The sequence below is a fragment of the Cuculus canorus genome, chromosome 27 (assembly GCF_017976375.1).
Source record: "Cuculus canorus isolate bCucCan1 chromosome 27, bCucCan1.pri, whole genome shotgun sequence".
In the NCBI taxonomy this organism is placed as follows: Eukaryota; Metazoa; Chordata; class Aves; order Cuculiformes; family Cuculidae; genus Cuculus; species Cuculus canorus.
The window spans coordinates 2,655,273-2,679,577 of record NC_071427.1 but is presented as its reverse complement, the minus strand read 5'-3'; the positions used below and the strand labels follow the sequence as shown (position 1 = coordinate 2,679,577).

The 24,305-nt window shown below is 50.1% G+C and overlaps 1 protein-coding gene across 2 annotated transcripts; it reads left to right on the top strand.

Annotated features, from left to right (window-relative positions):
- Window positions 1-1,693: 1,693 nt before the first annotated feature.
- MBD3 (methyl-CpG binding domain protein 3) lies at window positions 1,694-20,519 on the top strand. 2 transcript variants are annotated; one of them, XM_054050386.1, is made up of 9 exons: window positions 1,717-1,798; window positions 7,902-7,958; window positions 8,385-8,450; window positions 9,390-9,549; window positions 12,005-12,142; window positions 13,254-13,344; window positions 14,290-14,467; window positions 16,243-16,437; window positions 18,705-20,519. In XM_054050386.1, the coding sequence occupies exons 3-8, from the start codon at window positions 8,422-8,424 to the stop codon at window positions 16,430-16,432; spliced, it is 786 nt and encodes a 261-aa protein (XP_053906361.1). In that variant the 5' UTR covers window positions 1,717-1,798; window positions 7,902-7,958; window positions 8,385-8,421; the 3' UTR covers window positions 16,433-16,437; window positions 18,705-20,519. The 2 variants fall into 2 exon arrangements, with proteins under 2 accessions (XP_053906359.1, XP_053906361.1); XM_054050384.1 differs by lacking the exon at window positions 8,385-8,450 and having other exon boundaries at window positions 1,694-1,798.
- The last annotated feature ends 3,786 nt before the right edge of the window (window positions 20,520-24,305 follow it).

Genomic DNA, 24,305 nt, shown 5'->3' with positions numbered 1-24,305 from the left:
GAGGGAGCTTTCGCTGTTCTCCTCGTGGTCTGTTTCTGTGCTTCACTCCACAGTTTACATGTTTGGAAAACAGAAGTTCTCGCCCCTCCCACACTACGGGCCCAGTAACTCTTTCCCTTTGACCTATTTCGTTCTGCCTGGAGCCCTGTGTCCAGTTCTGGAGTCCTCAGCACAGGAAGGACATGGAGCTGTTGGAGCGAGGCCAGAGGAGGCCACGGAGATGATCCGAGGGCTGGAGAACCTCCTGTATGAGGACAGGCTGAGAGTTGGGGTTGTTCAGCCTGGAGAAGAGAAGGCTGTGGAGAGACCTTAGAGCAGCTTCCAGTGCTGAAAGGGGCTCCAGGAAAGAGACCTCAAAGCCCATCCATCCAGTTCTACCTCCTTGCCATGGGCAAGGACACCTCCCACTGGATCAGGGGCTCCAAGCCCCATCCAACCTGGCCTTGAACCCCTCCAGGGATAGGGCAGCCACCACTGCTCTGGGCAACCTGTTCCAGGGCCTCCCCACCCTCACAGCAAAACATTTCTCCCTAAGATCTCATCTCAATCTCCCCTCTTTCAGCTCAAAACCGTTCTCCCTCATCCTATCCCTTCAGTCCCTGATCCAGAGCCCCTCCCCAGCTTTCCTGGAGTCCCTTTCAGCCCTGGAAGCTGCTCTAACCTATCAGTGTGGAAGGACTTTCTCCTGCATGGTTTGATCTTGCTACTTGCTCTTTTCCTTTGATGCCCTTCATTCTATTTCATAGAATCATGGAATGGGTTGGGTTGGAAGGGGCCCTAAAGCCCATCCAGTTCCAGTCTCCTGCCATGGCCAGGGACATAGAATGATAGAATCACCAGGTTGGAAAAGACCTCTTAGATCATCGAGTCCAACCATTCCTAACTGCCACCAAACCAAACATCCAGTGGGACATCTTCCACTAGATCCAGCTGCTCCAAGCCCCATCCAACCTGGCCTTCAGCCCCTCCAGGGAGTCATAGAATCATGGAATTGCTATATTGGAAAAGATCTTGGAGGTGATCAAGTCCAAGTGGGATGGAGCAGCCATGACTTCTCAAGGCAACCTATTACCTTCACCGTCCTTTCTCTTCCCACTATCTCCTCCAGAGCAGACTTCTCTCTTTCATGTTGTTTTTTGGTCTTTATGGATCCCTTTTTGCGTGCTATCCCTGGAGAATTTAGCTATGGAAGGTGGAAATCCTGGGTGAGAAACCACTTGGACAAAGCCTCCCAGTGCCCAAAGGCGTCCTGAGGTGCAGCGGAAAGCTTGGAAGATCCCTGTTTTTCCAAGAACTTATTTGTTTTGTAAAGTTAGGGTCTCAGAGAGAGGGAGAGAGGATCGGTAGAGTATTTTAATTCTCAAATTAAACTGGTTTTCCCCTTCCTATCAAACTGGGCAAAGATCAAAGGAGCAACGAGCCCCTGCCGCGCTGATTTTCAGTTCCAGTTGCATTTTGCGTTTCCACCGAGTGGAAAATAGGCGGGTGATGATGGAGGAGCCTCAATAAGGCTGAAGGAGGGGGGAGTGGGGGGGGCAGAGAGGGAGGGACTATATCCTCGCAGCGCGCGCGCGGGCGGAGGAATCCACGCGTCGAGGGGCGCGCGGCGGCTTTGAGGGGGAAGGCGGGGAGGGGGGGGGCGGGGGCGCCGCGGAGGCGGCGGAGGGTGCGCTTGGGGGGCGGGAGAGGAGGAGGAAGAGGAGGAGGAGGAGGAGGAGGAGGTGGTAGTGGTGGCTGGAGTCAGGCAGGAGCTCTCGGAGCCAGGAGGGACCCCGCCAGCCGCCATGGAGCGGAAGAGGTGAGAGCGCTCGGTGGGGACGATGCACAGGGATGGGAGGGTTGGGGGGGCTCGAGGAGGGGGAGAAGGAGGAGGAAGGGGGGGGACTGTATGGGGGGGGGGGTCGAGTGGCTCTGAACCCGCATTAATGGAAGCCCTGGCGGCGAGTAATAGGGTCCTGGGGGGCTCTGCCCCCGCACTAAAGGGGCGGTGGGGGTCGGGGGGCTCTGATCTTGCGTTAATGGGAGCCCAGGGGGCGAGTAGTGGGGTCCTGGGGGGCTCTGCCCCTGCAGTTTTGGGGTGGTGGGAAACAAGGGGCTCTGATCTTGCGTTAATGGGGGTCCTGGGGGCGAATAGTGGGTTCCTGGGGGGCTCTGGCCCTGGACTAAAGGGTCGGGGGGCTCTGATCTTGCGTTAATGGGAGCTCTGGGGGCGAATAGTGGGGTCCTCGGGGGCTCTGCCCCCGCACTAAAGGGGTGGTGAGGGTCGGGGGGCTCTGATCTTGCGTTAATGGGGGTCCTGGGGGCGAATAGTGGGGTCCTGGGGGGCTCTGGCCCCGGACTAAAGGGTCGGTGGGGGTCGGGGGGCTCTAATCTTGCGTTAGTGGGGGTCCTGGGGGCGAGTAGTGGGGTCCTGGGGGCTCTATCCCCGCGCTAAAGGGTTGGTGGGGTTCGGGAGGCTCTAATCTTGCGTTAATGGGGGCCCTGAGGGCGAATGGTGGGGACTTGGGGGCGAGCGATGTCCCGGGGGGCTCTGATCTTGCGTTAATGGGAGCCCTGGGCGCGAGTGGTGGTGTCTCGGTGGGGTCTTGGGGGACTTTGCCCCTACAGTAAAGGGATGGTGGGGATCAAGGGGCTCTGATCCTCTGTTAACAGGGGTCCTGGGGGGCTCTGCCCCTGCAGTAGAGAGGTGGTGAAGATCAGGAGGCTCTGATGCTGCATTAGTGGGAGCCCTGGGGGCGAGTGGTGGGGTCTTGGGGGGCTCTGCCCCTGCAATAAAAGGATGGTGGGAATCCAGGGGCTCTGATCCTGCTTTAATGGGGGTCCTGGGGGCGAGCGGTAGGGGTAGAGGGGCGAACCGTGTCCCTGGGGGCTCTAATCCTGTGTTAATTGGGATTCTGGGGGCGAGCAATGGGGCCCTGGGGGGCTCTGCCCCTGCACTAAAGGGGCGGTGGGGATCAGGGGGCTCTGATCCTGCGTTAACGGGAACCGTGGGAGTGAACAGTGGGATCCTGAGGGACTCTGCCCCTCCAATGAGGAGTGGTGGGGTCCAGGGGGGCACTAGCGCCTGTGCTAACGAGACTGTGGGGTCCTGGGGGGCTCTTCCCCTCAACTGCCAGGCATTGGGGTCCTGGCGGGCTCTTCCCCTCCACTACCAGGTGGTGGGGTCCTGGGGGGCTCTTCCCCCTCCACTACCAGGCGGTGGGGTCCAGGAGGCACCAACCCCTACATTAATTGGAGCCGTGGGGATGAACAGTGGAGTCCTGAGGGCCTCTGCCCCCTCTGAGCCCCTGGTGGGGGCTGCGGCCCTTGGGGAACCTGTTCAGTAGGGTCTGCACGAGGCAAGTACAGGAAGGTTTAAATCCCAAATAAACTGGGTGCATGTGAAGCAGCCAGGGAACTGGCGAGGGCAGCTTCCTCCAGGCTCTGTCTGCTGCTTTTTCTCTATATTAAGGAATTCGGGGTAGGGCAAAGAAAGAAGGATTTGCCTGGCCAAGGTGCTGGCTGTTGGTGTAGGTGGGAGTCCGGGGAAGAGGGCTTGGGATGGGCAGTGGGAAGCATATGGCCCCAGAGCTGCTAGCTCTGCGTGCGACGTTGCTATTAATACCAGTATGTGTCTCACGGGGCTGTAGGTGGGCCCATATGGATCCTTCCTGCACCCATATGGATCCCTCCTGCGCCCACAACAGGCAGGCTCATCGCACCCGCCAGCTGCCGTGTGAAACTTGGGTTCTTCAGGAGCTGAGAGAGCGTAGAAGTTATGCAGGTGTCCTTATCTGGCCTTTCAGTCGGTTAAATATGTGCGATCAGCTCCTGCATGGGTTAGGTTGCATCTCTTAAATCAGATTATGGTTGTGAGAAACATGTGCCATGCTGGCAACCAGGAAATATTGTGATAGGGGCAGATTTTAAGCTGAAAGAGCAGAGAGTGAGATGAGGTCCTAGGAAGAAAAGTTTTGCTGTGCGGGTGGGGAGGCCCTGGAACAGGTTGCCCAGAGCAGTGGTGGCTGCCCCATCCCTGGAGGTGTTCAAGGCCAGGTTGGATGGGGCTTGGAGCCCCTGATCCAGTGGGAGGTGTCCCTGCCCATGGCAAAGGGTGGAACTGGATGGGCTTTAAGGTTCTTTCCAACCCAGACCATTATATGATTCTATGAAATATCAGCCTCTGGAGCGTAAGCTGGAAGTGCCGGCTCCTCCACTGCAGCTCAGAGGAAAGACCCCGGCAGCAGCTAGCAGAGGTGTTGTGGAGAGCTTAAAAGATCCCTGTTTTTCAAATAACTTATTTGATTTGTAAAGTTGTGGTCTTAGAGCTGAACTCAAGAGAGAGAGAGAGAGGGCAAGTAGCATATTTTTATTCCCAAGTTAAAATGTGTTTCCTTTCATATCACATTGGACAGAGATCAAAGGTGTAATGGGACCCTGCTGGGCTGATTTTTGGTTCCAGTTGCATTTTGCATTTGCTCCAAGTGGAAAATAGGTGGGTGGTGATTTATCAACACCTCTGTTCCTGCCTATTGTGTACCTGGATGATATTTTAAGTCCAGCTGCCCTGGATGTAGTGATGCCGTTTGTGTAAACCAGGCATGGTTTGGAAATGAGCGCTCTCATATGCAATAACCAGCGTTGGGAATTATCGCTGAGCTGAGGGGATCAGCGGTGGGGTGGCAGTTCCTGCTTTTCCGAACCGTTAGTTATAGCTACCGCACTTTCTATGTGGAGGCTTCCTTTATAACCGTGAGCCCCAGCAGCGTGTGCACTCTGCATGAAGGTTTGTGTCGAATATGAGTTGAGCGTTGAGCAATGATGGGTTGTGCTGAGTGTGAGATATGAGCCTGTGCGAGCCAGTTCCTGGCTGGAAGTCAAAACCTCCTCGAGGTGCAAGTCCCTGGGCAGGCTTTTAGGAACGCACCCTATAAATGGAACAGGTTTGTAGGAATGCTTCTATAACTGGCCCAGGGTACCTAGAGAAGTGGTGGCTGCCCCATTTCCTGGGGGTGTTCAAGGCCAAGTTGAATGGGCACCTGATCCAGTGGGAGGTGTCCCTACCTATGGCAGGGGGTTGGAACTGGATGGGCTTTAAGGTCCCTTCCAACCCAAACCATTCCATGATTCTCCGATAATCCCACGCTCACCAGCTGCAGATGTGCAGGAATTTCTTCGCTAGAGTGTGTTCCCTCCTCTGTGTGTGGCTTAAGAGCTGGGAAACCCAAGAGGGCATCTGGCTGATGTGGAGAGGCTCATGGGTCAAATTTGGAGCAAGCAGGAAAGGTGCAGGGATGCAGGATTTCATGAAGGGATTTTGTCGGAGTGGTGGCTTGTCTTGAGAGAGTTTTGCCTACAAAGGCTCTCTACAAACTCAGCATTCCCACTGAGAGAATGAGAATTTAGTGCTGCTTTGTGTGGCTTTTCCTCAGAGTATTTATCTGCTAAAGGTTTGGTGACCAAGTGTCTGAAAAGTCTGGGATTGTTACTCATCTCTGCTTCCAGAACTTGTTCCCGTGGCTCTTGTGGAAAATGAAACAGAACTCTTGGGTGAAGCCTATTTCTTTGTGGATTTCTTCTATGCACCACCAATGTACAAAGTTGAAGAAAATGTTTTTAACACCCCCTGAAATACATTTCATAGAATCATGGAAACCTTTGGATTGGAAGGGACCGCAAAGCCTATCCAGTTCCACCCCCTGTCATGGGCAGGGACATCTCCCACTGGATCAGGCTGCTTAAAGCCCCATCCAACCTGGCCTGAGCCATTCCCAGGAGCGCTGCGCCATTGCCCATTTTGGGAATGTTTGCTTTTTGATCCGAAAAGTGCTTTTAAAGCTGCCTTGTTTATAGACTTGTAGCAAAATCTGGCACCTTGTTTTCCTCCTCTCTCGTCATTAAGGCTGGGCGTCAGCCCTTGGCAAGGTGAAACATGGGAATCATAGAATCCTGGAATGGTTTGGGTTGGAAGGAACCTCAAAGCCCATTCAGTTCCAGCCCCTGCCATGGGCAAGGACACCTCGCATTGGATCAGGGGCTCCAAGCCCCATCCAACCTGGCCTTGAACCCCTCCAGGGATGGGGCAACCACCACTGCTCTGGGCAACCTGTTCCAGAGCCTCCCCACCCTCACAGCAAAACATGTCTTCCTAAGATCTCAACTTGATCTCCCCTCTTTTCACCTCAAAACCATTCTCCCTCATCCTTTCCCTGCCCTCCCTGATCAAGAGCCCCATCCCAGCTTTCCTAGACCCCCTTTCAAGTCCTGGAGGCTGCTCTAGGGTCTCCCTGGAGCCTTCTCTTCTCCACGCTCAAGAAGCCCAGCTCTCAGCCTGTCCTTGTACGGGAGGTGCTCCAGCCCTGGATCTAGATGACCTTTAAGGTCCCTTCCAACCCAAACCATTCCATGATTCTGTGATTCTCCGAGGCTGCTTCATGCCGAGCTGAAAATTTACATTTACAGAGAATGGGGAGATGCTGCTGTGCAGATGCGTGGAGTCGTGGGGTGAGTGTGGGAGCTGCTCACACTTGTGCCTTTTCTGGTGCCAGCTGTGGGTTTGCCTGTGCTGGCCTAGCCTGGGGTGACCAAACTGGTGGGGTCTGGGACCACCAGGGCATGATGCAGATGTTGCAGCCAGGGATAAGATGCTGTGAGAGGGGGAAACCAACGGTGGTGGAGCTGGTGATTGGATCCTTGGGAAACAGTGTTGGGAGCAGACAGCACCTGGAGGAGCCCGGAGCAGCAGTGGGGGACACTGGGGTGGGCTCTGGCTCCGGGCAGGCGAGAGCAGGAAGGAAAACCATTTTGCATTCTCCCCATGCCCCCCTGCTGAGGAAACGGGGTTTTGGGTATATGCTGTGGAGCTCCCTTTTTCTCCTACATTATTCCTGACTCCATTTCTTCAAAAGGCAGGCGATGCCTGGGTTGGTTCAGGTTTGGTTTTTATTTTTTTTTTTTGGTCTTTTGTCCCTTGCTTTCCAAGTTGTGCAGCTCCTGCGTAGGCAAAATGGGGAGAGCAGAGGGGAGGAGACTTGTGCAGTGAGGGAGGAGGGGAGAAGGCTTGCAGTCGGTCTCTCCTTAAGGATATAAGGCAGGAAACAAAGGGGTAGCTCCACATGGAGAGCAGCAGGCACCTGGCAGCGCCTGGCTCTTGAATAGCCTGCCCTGCATTCAGCTCAATCCACGCCCCAAAAGTCTAGGAATAAGCAATGGGGGTTTGGTCAGAACCCCTTGGTGCTCCTCACGTTCGTTTTGTCAGTGCCGAAGCCAGGCTGCACCGGCAAAGAACGCTTTGGGAGTGTTGGTGGACGAGCATGTAAAATCGTTTGCAACTTTGCAGTTGCTGTACTTTTCATAGCACGGAGTGTGAAAGACCTGGATTCGGGAGCCGAGCACAGTGTGCTCGCGGCATCACTGCCCGCGGTGTTGTTTAGAAGAGGTTGTTTTTACAGCTTTGTACCACGGTGTTTCTCTTCTGGGGTCCTTCAAAGTCTTGTGTCCAAGCCAGGAGTGCAGAGCTCTTGCTCTGGAGTGGAAGGAGAGAAATCCCGTATTTTGTGATATTTAAAGGGCACCCAAGCGTTTTAACGCCGTTTGGGGTTCAGAAATGGTTATTTACTGTTCCTGTGCCTTGCAACATGCAGCAAGCAGTCTGACTGCTCGAGTTGTGTGGGCTTTTGGCTGCGCCCCCCCCCCACCTTTGACTCTCTCAGGTGCCTGGGGGTGCCCTCAGTGTCCTGCCAGAGGGACCCCACAGCTCCAGACCTCACCAGCCCCTTCCTCTCTGTGTTTACTGGACCTTTTACTGTCACCTTTGAGCTGTAGCTTTGTTCCGTGCTCAGCCATTGCTCAGAAAACCTTGATACGCTATTGCCTTTTTCAAGACTTAACCAGAATAAAAGTTTTTTTTCTGAATGTTTCAGCGCTTTTCCTTTGGGCCAAGCTTCCCCGGGAAGAGACAGGACCCTGAGTCACTTCAGGTAGGTTTTTTCACACGTATGCAGACTTTGAAGAGCTTTTCTTGCAGAATTCCTAGAACGTGTACTAACCAACAGTGCTGTGCATTTAACAGCCTAGCTCTGTGCTGGAAGCTTCGCTGAGCTCCCAAGCTCACAATTCCCTGTAATGTATTATTTCTAACATATTCTAATGTATTTCTAAATTTATTAAGACACTAAACCGTAGAATGGAGCTGCAGATCTTGGAAGAGGAAGCAGTGTCATATTCTTCATAGAGCTGGAGTTTCTCCGCTTGGCTTCGCTGATGGCTTTGGGCTAAAAGCTGCTGGAGTTGGTTATTCCTCTTTCTGGATTGAGGCATATAATTCCCTTTGTATTTTAAAAAAAGGGTTCAAATTTGAGTCTGGACTCAGCCTGTCCCTGTCTGCTTGTTCCTGCTCTCTGCAGATCTGTAGTGAATCAATCCACCTGAGGAAAACCAGGGATGTTTCCTCCTCTCCCTGCCCTCCAAAGGTGGGTTGTTTTCCCCATCTGCTTCACTCTGCCTTGCCGTGAATGCTTCCAGATCGGAGTCGCGGTGGGGAGCGGATACAGAGCAGGATAAGCAGCTTGGGAGCAGTTGGGGCCAGGAGCTTCCTAAGCAGATGCTGTCTGGGATGATCATGACCCTTCTGTCCTAAGCCCTTTGGGAGACTGTTTCACATTTCAGCTTTAGTATCATTCGCATTAACATGGTCTTTCAGGTTTGGGGGAGATTTTAATACTTTTTGGGTTTAATCTGTGTTTTTGCCTGCACAGCCTGACTTGAACTAACCGATTACTACTGTCCTGTACTAGAAATCCTATGCTTATGCTGTTTTTTCAGGTCTTTCCTCTAATAAAGGCTTCAAGGAAGCAGATAATGTGTGAAAACAGGCTTTTTCCTTAGACCTTTCTTTCCTTTCAGAAGCTTCTAGAGAGGCTGCTCCTATTTTACCATCAGTGAACACCACCCTTGTGGTACAATAGGGTTTGTCCTGCTGGAATAGTTGGGAATGCTTCTTCCCTCTTGTCCTGTGACAACTTTATTTCATTTTATTCTTGGCCTTCAAGTAGAAATCTTGCAACAAGTAGCCTGCATTCCTCGCTTTAGGAATAACAGAAGGTAACCTTAATCTCAGAGATCCAGAAGTGTTTGCACCTCTTTGGGGTTGATTAGCCTCAGGCACTGAAACCATTTCTCTCAATAGAAAAAAAAATGAGTCTCCAATATGCAGACACTGCTTCTGGGCATCTGGAGTGATTAGGTTGCTATTGTGAGTCAGGGAGCAGATTCTGCCCCTCTGCTCTGCACCGGTGAAACCTCAGTTGGAGCCCTGCCTTCAGTTCAGCACAGGAAGGACATGGGTCTGTTGGAGTGAGTCCAGGAGGTTTAAATTTCCCTCTTTGTTTCTTTTTTTTGTGTGTTTTCAGCCCAAGCGGTAAGAAGTTCCGCAGCAAACCCCAGCTGGCACGCTACCTGGGCAGCTCCATGGATCTTGGCACTTTTGACTTCCGCACAGGAAAGATGCTGATGAATAAAATGAACAAGAACAGGCAGAGGATGCGCTATGACTGTTCCAACCAAGCAAAAGTAAGAGTTGGATGCAGGGGTAGTTTTCCCCTTTCCATCTGCTATTCCTATGGCCAAGCTGCCTTGCAGGATGGTGTTTGTGATAGCGTGGAAAGTAAGCATTTTGTAATTAATGTGTGAAACTCGAGTTGTGTGAGATAACAGCGTCTCTGTTGTGAGGTATTGGACAAATCCTGCCATGACTGATTCTTCCAGGGTACTGGGACCCTGGAGGAACATTGAGGTGCTGCTAAATCTGTGCCGAAGGGCTGGAGAGAGGCTTGGTGTCTTTCTCTCTTCCCTCTGTGGAGTGTGAGATCACCTTCTCCAGCCTGATCTCCTCCAGAGTCTCACATCTCCAGCTGTTTCCTGTGGCTGTGCAGCAACTCTGCTCCGTTCTGCTCTGCCGTTTGCTTTGGGGAGAAGCAGGGAGCGATGTGTTAATTTTAATTGTTTAGCTTTAGTCGAGGCCGCAGTGACACTGGTGCACTGCCTGTCTGGATAGATTGGCTCAAGTCATTCTCAAATATCTCCATTGGATACAATAAGCTTTTTCAGAACCTGAAAGCTGATGTCTGTGCACCTAAACATTAAACGTGGAAAAGAACGTAATTTTAATTCTCTATAAATATGTCAGCCAGTCAAGAATCATCATCACTGGAGTGACTGGAATGTTCACTACAGCAATTGGTGCTGTAGGGATCCCTTAAATGAAGTGTGTCCTGCTGCAGAGACTGGCAGCCAATGCATCCCGTAGGCTTGACGTTTCCTCAAACGTTTCAATAAATCATAGAATCATTAAGGTTGGAAAAGCCCTGTAAGCTCATCCAGTCCAACCATCAGCCTAACCCCACCGTCCCTACTAAACCATGTCTCGAAGTGCCACCTGTGCATGTTTTTAGAATCCCTCCAGGGATGGAGACTCCCCCACTGCCCTGGGCAGCCTCTGGCAGGGCTTCACCACGCTGTCAGTAAAGATATTATTCCCAATATCCACTCTAAACCTCCCCTGGTACAATTTGAGGCAATTTCCTCGCATGCTATCCCTTGTTACTTGGGAGAAGACCCAGCACCCACCTCTCTCCAACCTCCTTTCTGGGAGCTACAGAGAGCGATGAGGTCTCCCCTCAGCCTCCTCCAGACTAAACAGTCCCAGGTACCTCAGCCACTCCTTGTAATGCTTGTACGAATAGTTATCCCTGGCTCGTAAATACACATGGGTTCAGGATGATATTTGTCCTGAATACATCTCTTCTACATCTCATGAATAAATATGTTAGGCAGACACGGTATCTGCATCCTCAAGAACAAAGTGTGTCCTACAGCCATTTCAGACTTGCTTGTTAGATCTTGGGAATGAGGAACGGTCTTTCCGTGTTCCCACTAACATAAAATGCAGTCAGGTAGTGAAAATGTGAATGTGATGATCTCCATTTAAAAACTGAGCTTTGTTAGGAGCTGAAGGTTCCTGCTATTTTGATTTGTTTGTGCCCACAACTAGATTTAAATGGGATTGTTTAGAGGGGTTTCTGAAGTCACAACCTGGTCTCTAAATCACACACCGTAAGTTTTCTAATTATTAAAAACATTGTGTCAAAATCTTCTGGCTTAGTGGTCTCCAGGTGATTTGCCAAAGTGCAGACTCAATGTTCTGACTCCTAAATTCTGTCAGAATTGGAATAAAACCACTGTGTACAAACTGGAATGAGAGGAGGCTAGTGCAGAACAGAATCATGGAATCATTAAGGTTGGAAGAAACATCTAAGCTCATCCAGTCCAACCATCAGCTCAACCCTGCTTTCCCTACTAAACCACGTCCCAAAGTGCCACCTGTGCATGTTTTTCAAACTCCTCCAGGGATGGAGACTCCCCCACTGTCCTGAGCAGCCTCTGCCAGGGCTTGTCTGTGAAGGTATTTTTCCTGATGGGCAATCTGAACTTCCCCTGGGGCAACTTGAGGCCATTTTTTCTCCTCCCATCACAATTTGAGGCCATTCCCTCTCGTGCTTCTCCCTTGTTACTTGGGAGAAGAGCCCAGCACCCACCTCACTACAACCTCCTTTCCGGGAGCTGCAGAGAGCAATGAGGTCTCTCCTCAGCCTTCTCCAGGCTAAACAGCTCCAGGTCCCTCAGCCGCTCCCTGAACCCCTGTTCTCCAGTCCCTTCCCCAGCTCTGTTCCCTTCCTCTGCATGTGCTCCAGCACCTTTATGTCCTTCTTGCCCATTGACTATGTATGTTAAGTAGAATGTGAATAATTGGAAAACTTAGTTTAATTTTTATAGTTCTAAGGGAAAATTTCCCTCTGGTTGTGCATTTTTAGCGGCCTAATGCACATAGCTTGAAATCAGAGAAGTTTCCAAGTCCCTGAACTCTTTATTTCCCTGCTGTGCATCTTTATGGCTGTAGAAGTGTTTTGGCAAATTGAAGATGTTTTTATGGGATTTTTTCCCCCCTCCTCCTGTTCGAACTCCTCAGGGCAAGCCGGATCTGAACACGGCCCTGCCTGTCAGACAGACAGCCTCCATCTTCAAACAGCCCGTCACCAAGATCACAAACCATCCCAGCAACAAGGTGAAGAGCGATCCTCAGAAAGCCGTGGACCAGCCCCGGCAGGTGAGGCTTGTGGCTTGGGAGCTGCTTCTCCAGACCTAAGAAACAGAATCATAGAATAGTTTGGGTTAGAAGAGACCTCAAAGCCCATCTAATTCCACCCCCTGCCATGGACAGGGACACCTCCCATTGGATCCCGTTGCTCCAAGCCCCACCCAGCCTGGCCTTCAACACCTCCAGGGATGGAACAGCCACAACTTCTCAAAACTCCTGGGTTTTACTGCTGGCAGCGTCCCAAAATAAACCAGATCAATTCTGTGACACTGTACAAATAGTCCAAGTCTCTGATGCTTCAGAAAGAAGAACTCAGAGTGCTCACAGTTCTTAATAATCATAACAAACCCGATTTCCAACCTAGTGAATATGCTGTCTATGCTGTGGGTTATAACCAGACTCCGTTTAGGTTACAGTTCTGTTGTAGTTATGTGGGTTCAGTCGCACTCTGATTTTTACAGGCATGTAAAGGCTCGTGCCTGGACTGTTCGGGGCAAATTCTTAGTGTCTCAAAAGCTCAATAAAATTGCTTTCTCACAAGACAAGCTGTTGACCAATCATCATTGTAGGTATAGATTAGGAGTTCAAGGTGGATCTAGGTAAAGTGTCTGACTTCCCACCAAACCACGCGCTTGCATGCTCTGAAGCCTCAGTAGAACCTGTGTTCCAAAAACTGGTAAAGGTCAAGAGAGGGTTGTTCTTATGAGAAACTCCTAGAGAGGAATAAAATAAGGCTTGAGCCTGGTTATAATTGCATTCCATGAGTTCCATGGTGTATGAGAGACAGCAAGAGAGGGATAAGGGTGTGAGAAAGGCTGTCCTGCACTGGATGTGCTTAAGTGAGAGCCTTGCTGTTCTCTTTTGGAAGCACAGAAAGCACCGGTCCCTGGGAGAGCAGAAAGTCTCTTTCGAGGCAGCAGATCAGGACTGAGTTGTTGTGGGACCAGCTGGCAACGAGGATGGTTCTCTGCTGCAGACACAGTAGAACCCTTCCATAGCAGATGTGATATATCGCTGTCTGCAGCAATGTTCTTCCCTCTCCTGATTGTAACTGGGTGCCTTGTGGAGTTATCCATTCCATATCTTGTTTTGTGCCAATAAACACTTTTCTTTGTGTCAGCTCTTCTGGGAGAAGAAGTTAAGCGGACTGAATGCTTTTGACATTGCAGAGGAGCTGGTGAAAACAATGGACCTTCCCAAGGGTTTGCAAGGTAACCAGTGTCTACGCTTAACTCCAGGGGTGGCATTTTAGAATTATAGAATCATTGAACTTCCCCAGTTGGAAGGGACTCCTGTCAGGTCTGACTCCTGTCCCTGCACAGGACAACCCCAACATTCACACCATGGGGCTGAGGGCGTTGGCCAAATGCTTCTGGGATATCATCAGGCTTGGCATATGACTGCTTCTCTGGGAGCTGTTCCAGTGCTCCACCACCCTCCGGGGGAAGAACCTTTTCCTAATGTCCTGCCTACCCCTCCTTGGCATCTTCCTGCCATTCCCTCAGGTCCTGTCATTGGTCACCAGAGCTCAGTGCCTGTTCCTCTTCCTCACCTTATGAGGAAGCTGTAGAGCACGATGAAGTCTCCCTTCAGTCTCCTCCAGGCTGAACAGACCAAGTGACTTCAGCTGCGCCTCACACAGCTTCCCCTCTAAACCTTTCACCAACTCTATGCCCTCTTGTGGATGCTCTCCAGTAGCTTTAAATACTTTTATACCATGATGCCCAAAACTGCACCAATTTTGATGCCAGTCAGCAGTGATCTCAAGGTGTTGTGTTTAACCTCCTTGTCCTTCATGCTGGGGACTATTCCTGCTTCCGCAGGTACTGTTGGTTCTCGGGCTGGAAGGCTCGGTGCCCTTCATCCTGAGGGGATACAGAAGCAAAGCTTCTTGGCTATTATTTATTTGTCCATTTTCTAGAAGCAGAACACAAACAGCTTCCATTCCCAATTTGGTTTTTCTGAGGAGAGGAATTGATCCAGTTTAAAAACTTTGGAGAGAGTAGTGCAGGTGCTGTTCTGAGTAGTTAGGACTGAGCTTTATGTTGTGTTTGCAATACGTGCTTTGCTGTTCAGGTTTGAATAATGCCTGCTGTCCTGATTTGCTGTTCCTTGGCTTGTGCGGTGCTGATTGTGGCTTTTCCTCCCGCTTGCAGGGGTCGGGCCTGGCTGCACTGACGAAACCCTTCTCTCTGCTATCGCTAGTGCCCTGCACACGAGCACCATGCCCATCACGGGCCAGCTTTCGGCAGCCGTGGAGAAGAATCCCGGCGTCTGGCTGAACACCTCGCAACCGCTTTGCAAAGCGTTTATGGTGACAGATGAAGATATTAGGTATGAACTGAAATATCACTTACTAGCCTGGAACAAGGTCTCTCCTGGTAAACGATTACACACCCCTCTACTCCCCCCTCACTGGCAAGTTTCAGTGTCAGATGGAGCACTATGCCTTGCTGGATTGATTTTAATGCCTCTCTGTCAGTGGAGTAGAAAAGAACTGTTACAGAAAGCTGCTTTATACAGGCACATACTTAAATCCTGATAGTCTTTATTTTATTTTATTATTTATTTTTTTATTATTATTAGGAAGAAATTTTGTTTTTCTAAGATCTGATCTCAATCTCCCCTCTTTCAGCTCAAAGCCACTACCCCTCATGCTATCCCTGCACTCCCTGATAAAGAGTTTGGGTTGGAAGAGGCGTTAAAGATCATCTGGATCCAAGGGCTGCAGCACCTCCTGTATGACGACAGGCTGAGAGAGTGGGAATTGTTCAGCCTGGAGAAGAGAAGGCTGTGGGGAGACCTTAGAGCAGCTTCCAGTGCTGAAAGGGGCTCCAGGAAAGCTGAGGAGGGGCTCTGGATCAGGGAGTGCAGGAATAGGATGAGGGGAACAGTTTTGAGCAGAAAGAGATTGAGATGAGATCTTAGAGAGAAATGTTTTGCTGTGAGGGTGAGGAGGCCCTGGCCCAGGAAATATTATGATGGGGGCAGATTTTAAGCTGAAAGAGCAGAGAGTGAGATGAGCTCTTGGGAAGAAATGTTTTGCTGTGAGGGTGGGGAGGCCCTGGAACAGGTTGCCCAGAGCAGTGGTGGCTGCCCCATCCCTGGAGGGGTTCCAGGCCAGGTTGGATGGGGCTTGGAGCCCCTGATCCAGTGGGAGGTGTCCCTGCCCGTGCAGGGGTGGGACTGGATGGGCTTTTCCTTCCAACTCAGACCATTCTGTGATGTGTTCTATGATTCCATGATTTTGACCGTGCCCAGTTACTCTGAGATTTCAGTTTCACATTTGTGTTTCATGTTGGTGTCTCCTTCCTCTCATTAAGGTTGGAAAAGCTCTCTAAGCTCATCCAGTCCACCCATCAGCCAAACCCCACTATCTCTAGTCCCAAAGTGCCACGTCTACACGCTTTTTGAACCCCTCCAGGGATGGAGACTGAGGACTGAATATACTAAAGACCCAACCTGCAAGCACGCTGCTTTGCACTCGCTGACAGCATTTAAGGATAGCAATGGCTTTGACTGGGTGATAAATCCTTTTGAATTACACAGTGATTTTTTTCTGTGCTTGATTTGTACATGAATGCCCAGTAAAAATGGTCGATTTATAACTTTATGATTTCCTGTGGCTGAGGTGAAATCAGTCCCATGAGCCGCAGATTGTCGATCACATCTTTACTACAGCTTTGACAGGAGGGGAGCTCTAAAATTTGAGCTTGCAACTCAAAGGGAGAATGAGCAAAAAGGTTGAAATTGTCAGAAACTTAATGTTCTCCAGTGTCATTTTTGGAAAGCTGAGCAGGGTAGGCTGCCTTTTTCTTGTTTAGATTAATATTAGTACTGGGAATTAAAAATTCCAGCTGCCAGATTAGGCAACTTTCAGCCCACATGAAAAAAATGGTACAATTGATGCAGAAAATATTAGACAACTTTTCAAAGCATTTCTTCACTGATCATATAATTCCAGGCAATTTTTTTCCAACACAGCTCTTAGAGGTCTCTTTCAAAGCCCTTTTTGTTTGCCCAGCCTCGGGGTTGAGGGATTTAAGATTCCTTTCCCTTGAAAGAGGCGCTGTTGAGGCTTGATGTCCGTATTCGTTGGTTTGGGGCAGGAAGCAAGAGGAGCTGGTGCAGCAGGTGAGGAAGAGGCTGGAGGAAGCGCTGATGGCCGACATGCTTGCCCACGTCGAGGAAATAGCGAGAGATGGAGAAGCTCCTTCAGAGAAAGAAGGAGGCGAGGAAGAAGAAGAGGAAGAGGAGGAGGAGGAGCAGGACCATGACCAGGAGATGGAGAATGTATAGTCCAGGTAACATGACAGCATCCGTTCTCACCTTAAACGGGGCTTCATTGTAGGCGGAAATGTTTTCAGAAAGAATCTTAGTGTATATTGATAAATCTTTGCTGTTAGTCTGCGCTTTGAAAGGGGCAGTAGCTGTGCTGTCAGCATACAATGAGATATTTTGATGTGCATGATGGCTGGTGAGCGCTTACATTGTCATGAAGCATGCTGGGCCTTATGTCTACGTTACATGGGCTGAACGGGTAACCAGAACGTGTTGGTAAGTGTTTGTGAGAGTCTGTCTTTCAAATGGCTCTGTCCTTAAGAAAATAGTGTAGTGATGTCATTTTTTTCCCCCCATTGATGCATTTATTACTTCCTGTGATAGGACACTGGGCAGAAGGGACGGCTGCCATCCTACAGACTTGGTTTCTTCCCTCTCTACCTTTTTTTTCCCTCTCCCTTTTGTATTTTCAGTATGCGGTTTCCTGCAGAGTGTGTTAGTTTGTGGAATATTTTAAATGATGTTTGTGGAAAGTTAGGAAAAGGCAACCTGCTCCTCAAAAGAGGGAAACTGCTAAATATCATTGTGCACAGTGGGAATTTATAAACTGGAATTAACAGAAGAACGTCGATATTCAAAATCAGGAAACAGATTGAAATCTGCAATCTGCTCACTCTTTGAACGTGAGCTCTGGTCTTTGAAGAGCAGCTTGGATGGGGCTTCGAGGCCCCTGATCCAGTGGGAGGTATCTCTGCCCATGGCAGGGAGGTGGAAATGGATGGACTTTGAAGGTCCATTCCAACCCAAACCATCCTGTGATTCTGTGAAACATTGGAACGCTGGAATTCTGGATTCCCAAAAATGGGCCTTTCTGTTGAGCGTCCCTTGGAAGTTTCACAAAGGGCTTGCTCCTTGTTCTCAAGTCCACGTCTGACTTTCATTGTGCAGTGGAACTTCTTAAATAGAACAGCTCTGAGTAACAAACCGTTACTGTGATCACAGCTATCTAAGGCCAAGTCAGGACACATCGACAGGAGGTCCCTACATGCTGTACGTTGTGCTAGACGGGAACAAAGCCCCGTGCGATGAAGCAGAGCTTTTCCTCAGCACGTTTCTTTGATGGTACCCTAGCCAGGAGCACTGTGTGTGTGGGGTCAGTGGAGCTTGTGCAGCAAGATGAAACCAGAACTAACTGATGATAATTTTTGATCATTTTAAGTTTTAGCCTAAGAACAGCAATTAGCGTTCTGTCACTGGAATGGGATGGGCAATGCCCTGAGTGCTTCGTTATGTGATTGTCCCTCTCTATTCCTCACTGGTGCAGCCCCACCTTGAGTTCTGTGTGCATTTTTGGGCACCACGGTATAAAAAGGATCTAAAGGTACTTGGGAGCATCCAGAGGAGGCCACAGAGCTGGGGAAGGATTTAGAGGGGAGGCCGTATGAGGAGCAGCTGAAGTTACTTGGTTTGTTCAGCCTGGATAAGAGGAGACTGAGGGGAGACCTTGTGCTCTGCAGCTTCCTCACAAGGGGAGGAGGAGGAGCAGGCACTGAGCTCTTCTCTCTGGTGACTAATGATAAGACCAAGGGAATGGCAAGAAGCTGTGCCAGGGAGGGTTAGATTGGATACTGGTAAAGGGTTCCTTACCCAGAGGCTGCTGGAGCACTTGAACATCTCCCAAGGGAAGCAGTCACAGCACCAAGCCCACCAGTATTCCAGAAGCACTTGGCCAACGCCCTCAGCCACATGGTGTGAACTTTGGGTTGTCCTGGAGTTGGACTCTGATCTTTGTGGGTCCCTTCCAACTCAAGACATTCTATGATTCTGTGTGACTCCAAAGCCCACGAGGTGAGGATCAAGAATGTGGAGGGAGAAAAACAATTTTTAGGGAGAATAATGATTTTTAGGATGAATAGCAGAAAAGAGAAGCCCCTTTGGAGGAAGTCAGCTGTGTTTCAGGTAGAAGGAAGAATGGTTTCTGTTCAGAAATTCTTTAAGCTGGAAAGTTGGTGATAACATGAAATCTGTTTGGGAGATCCCATCTGATGTCTGGGCACTCTGTATTTCCATATTTTATCACCTCACTGACAGGAACTTTATTTGGACAGGGAATGTCTTTTATTCCTTTCTACTGCAACAGTCAGGCAACAGCAAAGAACCAGAACAAACTGTGCTGAAGGAGAAACCAGGAGATAAATGGTGATGCTATGGCAGTGGTGCTTTCTTAAGAGCTCACTTACTATAAAAAGTTCTTATTGACTTACGTCGTGCTTTTTTCTCTCTCTTCTAGGGAGTTCCATCTAAGAATTCCCAGTATAAACCCTATCAGCAGGGTCAGCACAACTATTTACAAAGCCAAGAGTGTCTGCCGAGTCAATTGTACCAAGAACCCAACCGTACCTGTGAGCGTTTGATGTCCACATGAGGAAACGTTGAGAAGCTGATGGTTCATTAAGTGCTGGGTAGTTTTGAAGATGGAACTTGATTTAAACTCCACTCCCCTTCCTTTTTCTAAAGGGGTAGGGTAATGGGGAATGCAAAAGGGGGAGGGAATAAAGGAATATAAAATAGTGGGAGGGAAAATACTAGGAACCAAATTTCCTGTTGTTTTTTCTGTTGTGGGTCAGTGATATGTGATACGTTTTAAAGCTTTTCTATCAAAGTACCTTTAACGGTGACCCAGGGAAACAATTTTCTCTCGAACACAAGCGAGAGAAATGCTGTTTCGCTCCTTGGCTTCTCTGCTGTAGGCTATCTGTTTGTACCGGACTGTAGGGAGGTCATTTTAAGCTGTGGATTGTCATTCCATGTGTCAGTTTGGGTCACGGAATGTCCTTTTCCTCACAAGACCACATTGGTCTTGGAAGTGTAGTCTCAGAGATGAACTGCCAGCGCCTCTTCCACCTGAAGTTTCGATTAGTGGAAGAAGTTACACTTGAGGAATTGGTCTTAAGGTCAATGGCAATCGGTTTTTAGTTCCAGCACCACAAGGAGTGCACGGGTTTGATTCAGAGTTGCGTGCATGTCCGAACGCAGAGTTTCAACAATAAATACACCCACTCTGTGGTGTAGTTTGCTTCTGGTTCAAGTCAGGTCAGAAGGACCTTCTCAACTCCGAATGGAAGGATGACTCATTTCTGACTGACGAGGAAAAGCTCCTCCTTTCTCTTCTGGTGCCAAGAACCCCGACCTCTGCTTCTGTGTGTGTGGAGGGAAGGGGATCCATTCCATTAGGTGTGTCTGCACATCTGCTTTCATCTGTGGTGATGTTCTGACCTCTTTTAAAACAAGAAAGGAAAAAAAAAGTTGATTTTTCTATAATTGTTATTGAAAACAAATTTAAAGCTTTTTATTAAGTATTAAATCTTTCTTATTTGCATGTGCAGTGAAGTGACCAGCATTTTGTGTCCAAAAATGAAATGATGTGAAAACTGCCTTAACGTGTTTCTAAGTATTTGGCTTCACCATGGGTACCTTGAGTGATTCCTCAGTCTCTTCTGGTGCATCTGTGAGCATATTGGGGTAACTTGAGGCTAAAAATGGATTTATCTGGGGAGGGGGGTTACGGAGAGGGGAGAAGGTGAGAGTTTCTAGCTTGGAGAAGGTGTTGACTAGGTTTAGCCTTAGAGGATAATTTGTGCCTGGACATCTCAGCTGAGAGTCCAGTATTAAAGTGGTGGATTAAATATTGTGCCACTAACCAATTGTACAAGTTGTTGGTATCCCAAAACTTGGGGAAGAAAGTAGCTCCCAGAGCCTTTTAACATGTGAGAATGATTAGTGCCGGGGAATTTCCTTTGGGAGTAGTTGAGCTTAGGGATCTGAATAGATTTAAGCTCCTTGAAAAATATCCCCTGCCAAAGTGATTGATACTGCATTAACTCTTTCCTTTAAGATCTGAAAATACAAACCTCTTTGATATTGCTCATTTGGAGTACTGCAGGAAGACTGAATTGTAATTTCCCACGGCTCTACCAGGTGTTGCTTTGACCTGGTACTGTGGCCAGTGAAAATTCCTTTCCTTTTTGAACAGTCTGTTACGGTTATTATTCTGTAAATCTGTCCTCTTGTAATTCATGGTGTTGAATTAAATGTTTCTCACAAAATACAGATTCTGCTAGTCCGTGTCAAGCCCCTTCCTGACAATTTTTTGCTATACTTCTGCTTATTTCAGCAGAGACGCTCACGCTCCAGTCTGAGATTTGGATCCAGATATTTGGGACCTGCCAAAGGGGAATAAGGAGTGAAACTTGCAGCATTGTAGTATGGTTTGGGTTGGAAGAAGCCTCAGAGCTCATCCAGTTCCACCCTCTGCCATGGGCAGGGACACCTCCCACTGGATCAGGGGCTCCAAGCCCCATCCAACCTGGCCTGGAACCCCTCCAGGGATGAGGCAGCCACCACTGCTCTGGGCAACCTGGGCCAGGGCCTCCCCACCCTCACAGCAAAACATTTCTTCCTAAGATCTCATCTCAACCTCCCCTCTTTCAGCTGAAAACCATTCCCCCTCGCCCTGTCCCTGCCCTCCCTGATCCAGAGCCCCTCCCCAGCTTTCCTGGAGCCCCCTTTGAGCTCCGTAAGGGTTGGTCAGTGTTAGTGGGTATCTCTAATACAGTTTTTGTGTGTCATGTTGACACTGAGCCTCATCCCCTTGAGCCATCTCCATATGTCGCTCCCTCAGTTGGCTGCGCCGCGAGATGATTGATCTCAGACTCGGGTCACTTTGCGAGTTACAGATCTTGTCAATCTGTCTGGCTCCACCCACACGCAGTGATTCAGCTCCTGATGTGCTGAAATATTCCCTTCCTACACACCAGAAAGGACTTTTTTATCATTCTCTGAGCTGCATCTCTTCTGGGCTCTGCCTGAAGCCTGTGTTTTATGTGTGATGTTTGCCTGTGCCTGAAGAACCATGCAGAAAGTGGAGTCTGATCTCCTGAAGAGTGAGAGGAGCAACCACAGTAGTTCTCTAGAAGCATTTTCTCGCCACTAATTACTCTGCTGTAGTTCCATTTCTCTGTTTCCCCATACAGAAAGCAGCTTAACGGGCTGTTACACCTCTGCTTTGCTGTAGTATGGGGTTCTTTAATTCCCTGTACACATACAAGGGGTTCTATTGGTCACCTTGAGAGACGTCTAGGATTCTATTCTATAGGGCTGTTTAATTTGGAGAAGAGGAGGCGGAGGGGAAACCTCATCACTGTCTACAACTCCCTGAAAGAAGGTTGTAATGAGGTGGGTGCTGGGCTCTTCTCCCAAGTAACAAGGGATAGGATGAGAGGAGATGGCCTCAAGGGAAGGTTTAGATTGGATATTTGGAACAATTTCATCACTGATTGAGTGGTGAAGCCCTGGCAGATGCTGCCCAGGGCAGTGGAGGAGTCTCCATCCCTAAAGGGGTTCAAATTGCGTGCAGATGTGGTGCTTTGGGCCATGGTTTAGTAGGGATGGTGGGCTCTCTGTGACACTCCTGCAGCCTGGAAGATGTATCGGAAGTGGGAGGATTCTCAGAGCTGTGCTCATGCTGATGAATCCTGGAGTCTGGATGGATACGGACGGATCTCTGTGAAAGTGAGCTGTGAATGCTCTGGGGGAAGACAGAAGCTGCTACAATCTTCCTCTGCAACAACCATCCAGAAAGAGTGAGCTGGTGGGAGCTGACTGCCAAGACCTCTGAAGGTAAAATGGGAGGAGAGGAAGCTGTTCCCTGTTTCCATGAAGCTTTTCAGCAGCTGGAAGGTGTTAGGTTTAGTTGGCACATCAAGAGAAGTAAAGAGGCGGTTCCTGGTGGCTGCTTTCTAGCTGGAAACATCATAGAATCCTGGAATAGTTTGGGTTGGAAGGGACCTCAAAGCCCATCCAGTTCCTCCCCCTTCCATGGGCAGGGACACCTCCCACTGGATCAGGGGCTCCAAGCCCCATCCAACCTGGCCTGGAACCCCTCCAGGGATGAGGTGATCCCACAGACTCTATTCTGAGTAGCAGAACATGAAAGTCTTCCTCCCTGGGATAGCCACCAGCTGAAGGGTAAAACTTGGAAGCACAAGGATAGATCATGTGGCTTCTGTGTTTGCACCACTGACCATCAGGAGTTAATGTTTCCCAGGATCTGTGGAAAGTGGAACAAGATGTGGGTGTTTCTAGATCAGCCACTGATGGTTCCGGCAATTAAAAACAATCCCAGGTGGAATGGTTGAGTCCCAAAGACAGCGATTGGGAAAGACAATTATGTGCAAATGGAGAAAATGAGGCTTGAGAATGAGACCTGTGGAATTTGAGCATCTGGGCAAGTCGAGGTGGTGGGTGGGCAGATAGTTGGGCTCAATATTCTGAATGAGGGTGCTGTGCAACCACAAAGACCTTCTTAAAGCTCTCTCTGCCAAAGGACCCTGTAGAGCGATGGCCTGGGTGGAACCTGAGTTGGGTGAGGGGGGCTTGGGAAGGTCGGTTGGTTGTGATCCCCGTGGTCTCGGAGTATCCGAGCTTCTGAAGTTGTCGCTGTGTCTGAAGCAGAAACAGGGAAGGGCTTCACTACCTGTCCTGGTGAAGAGCAGCGAGATGAGGACTAAGGAACCGAGGGAAAAAGGCAGGGGAAAAGACAAGGAGTTTATATTTTCTTAATTTTTGGAATTGGGGAAGAAGGAAATATCCTTCCATACCCAAAGAGTGGCTGGGCTGTTGCTCCACACCCTTGTGTGCTCCATAAACCGTGTGGTCCCAGCATCCACCCATGGATGGAAATAGTCCACCTGGGTGCTGCGAGGAGCTGTCGTGTCCTCAGCAGCTGCTGCGCTGCTCCAGTTTTGCTGGGAATTGCAACTCTCACAACAAGAAAGGGTTGTGCAAAGCAGTTCCCAACTCCTCTGATCTATTCCTGCTTCTGATGGAAGCTGGTAGGGACGGAGAGCTGTGGTGGAATCCTCCGGTCATCACCTGGAAGCCCCCAACCTGTCGCCTCTCCCAACTCCTTCCATTCTGGCATCATCTTTAAGGCACCTCTGGGCTCCAGGGCCAGCCTGGGGCTTTGGGGATGGAAACACTCAGGGTTTGAGAGGGAGGAGGGAAGGAGGAAAGGAAGGATGCTGTGGCTGCAACCGGGATGCGTGCAGCCCCCCAGCACCCTGCCTGCCCCCTCTGTGTACCCCCCCCAGCATCCTTCCCCTCCAGGGCACTCTCAGTGCCCCTCCCCAGCACCCTGCTCACAACCCCAAGTCACATTTTCCCCCAAAGCCCCCTGCCCACTCCCTAGGGCACCACTATTCCTGCCCACCATACCCCCAAAAGCCCCCTCCCCACCCCCTAGGGCACTATTCCTGCCTCCCCTACCCCCAAAAGCCCCCTGCCCATGCCCCAGGGCACTATTCCTGCCCCCCATACCCCCCAAAAGCCCCCTGCCCACCCCTCGAGGCACTATTCCTGCCCCCCCTACACCTCAAAATCCCCCTGCCCACCCCTCGAGGCACTATTCCTGCCCCCCATACCCCCCAAAATCCCCCTGCCCACCCCTCGAGGCACTATTCCTGCCCCCCCTACACCTCAAAATCCCCCTGCCCACCCCCCAGGGCACTATTCCTGCCTCCCCTACCCCCTAAAATCCCCCTGCCCACCCCCTAGAGCACTATTCCTGCCTCCCCTACCCCCAAAAGCCCCCCGCCCACCCCTCGAGGCACTATTCCTGCCCCCCATATCCCCCAAAAGCCCCCACCCCAGCCCCACACTTTAAACCCACTGGTGGTGTGGGGAGGGTCCGGAGTGTCCATGTTACACGTGGGCATCGCACGTTCCCCCCACCCCTCGGAGCATCCCCCCGGCTGCCGGTGCTTCTCTGTACCGGCTGCACCAGTCCCGGTGCCCCCCCGGTACCCCCATCTCAGCCCTTTAGACCCTCAGA

Bases quoted from the DNA above. Each gene is read 5' to 3' on its own strand.
- MBD3 (XM_054050384.1), top strand. The intron at 12,143-13,253 runs GTGAGGCTTGTG...TCTTTGTGTCAG, and splicing joins CCGTGGACCAGCCCCGGCAG to CTCTTCTGGGAGAAGAAGTT. The intron at 13,345-14,289 runs GTAACCAGTGTC...TCCCGCTTGCAG, and splicing joins CCTTCCCAAGGGTTTGCAAG to GGGTCGGGCCTGGCTGCACT.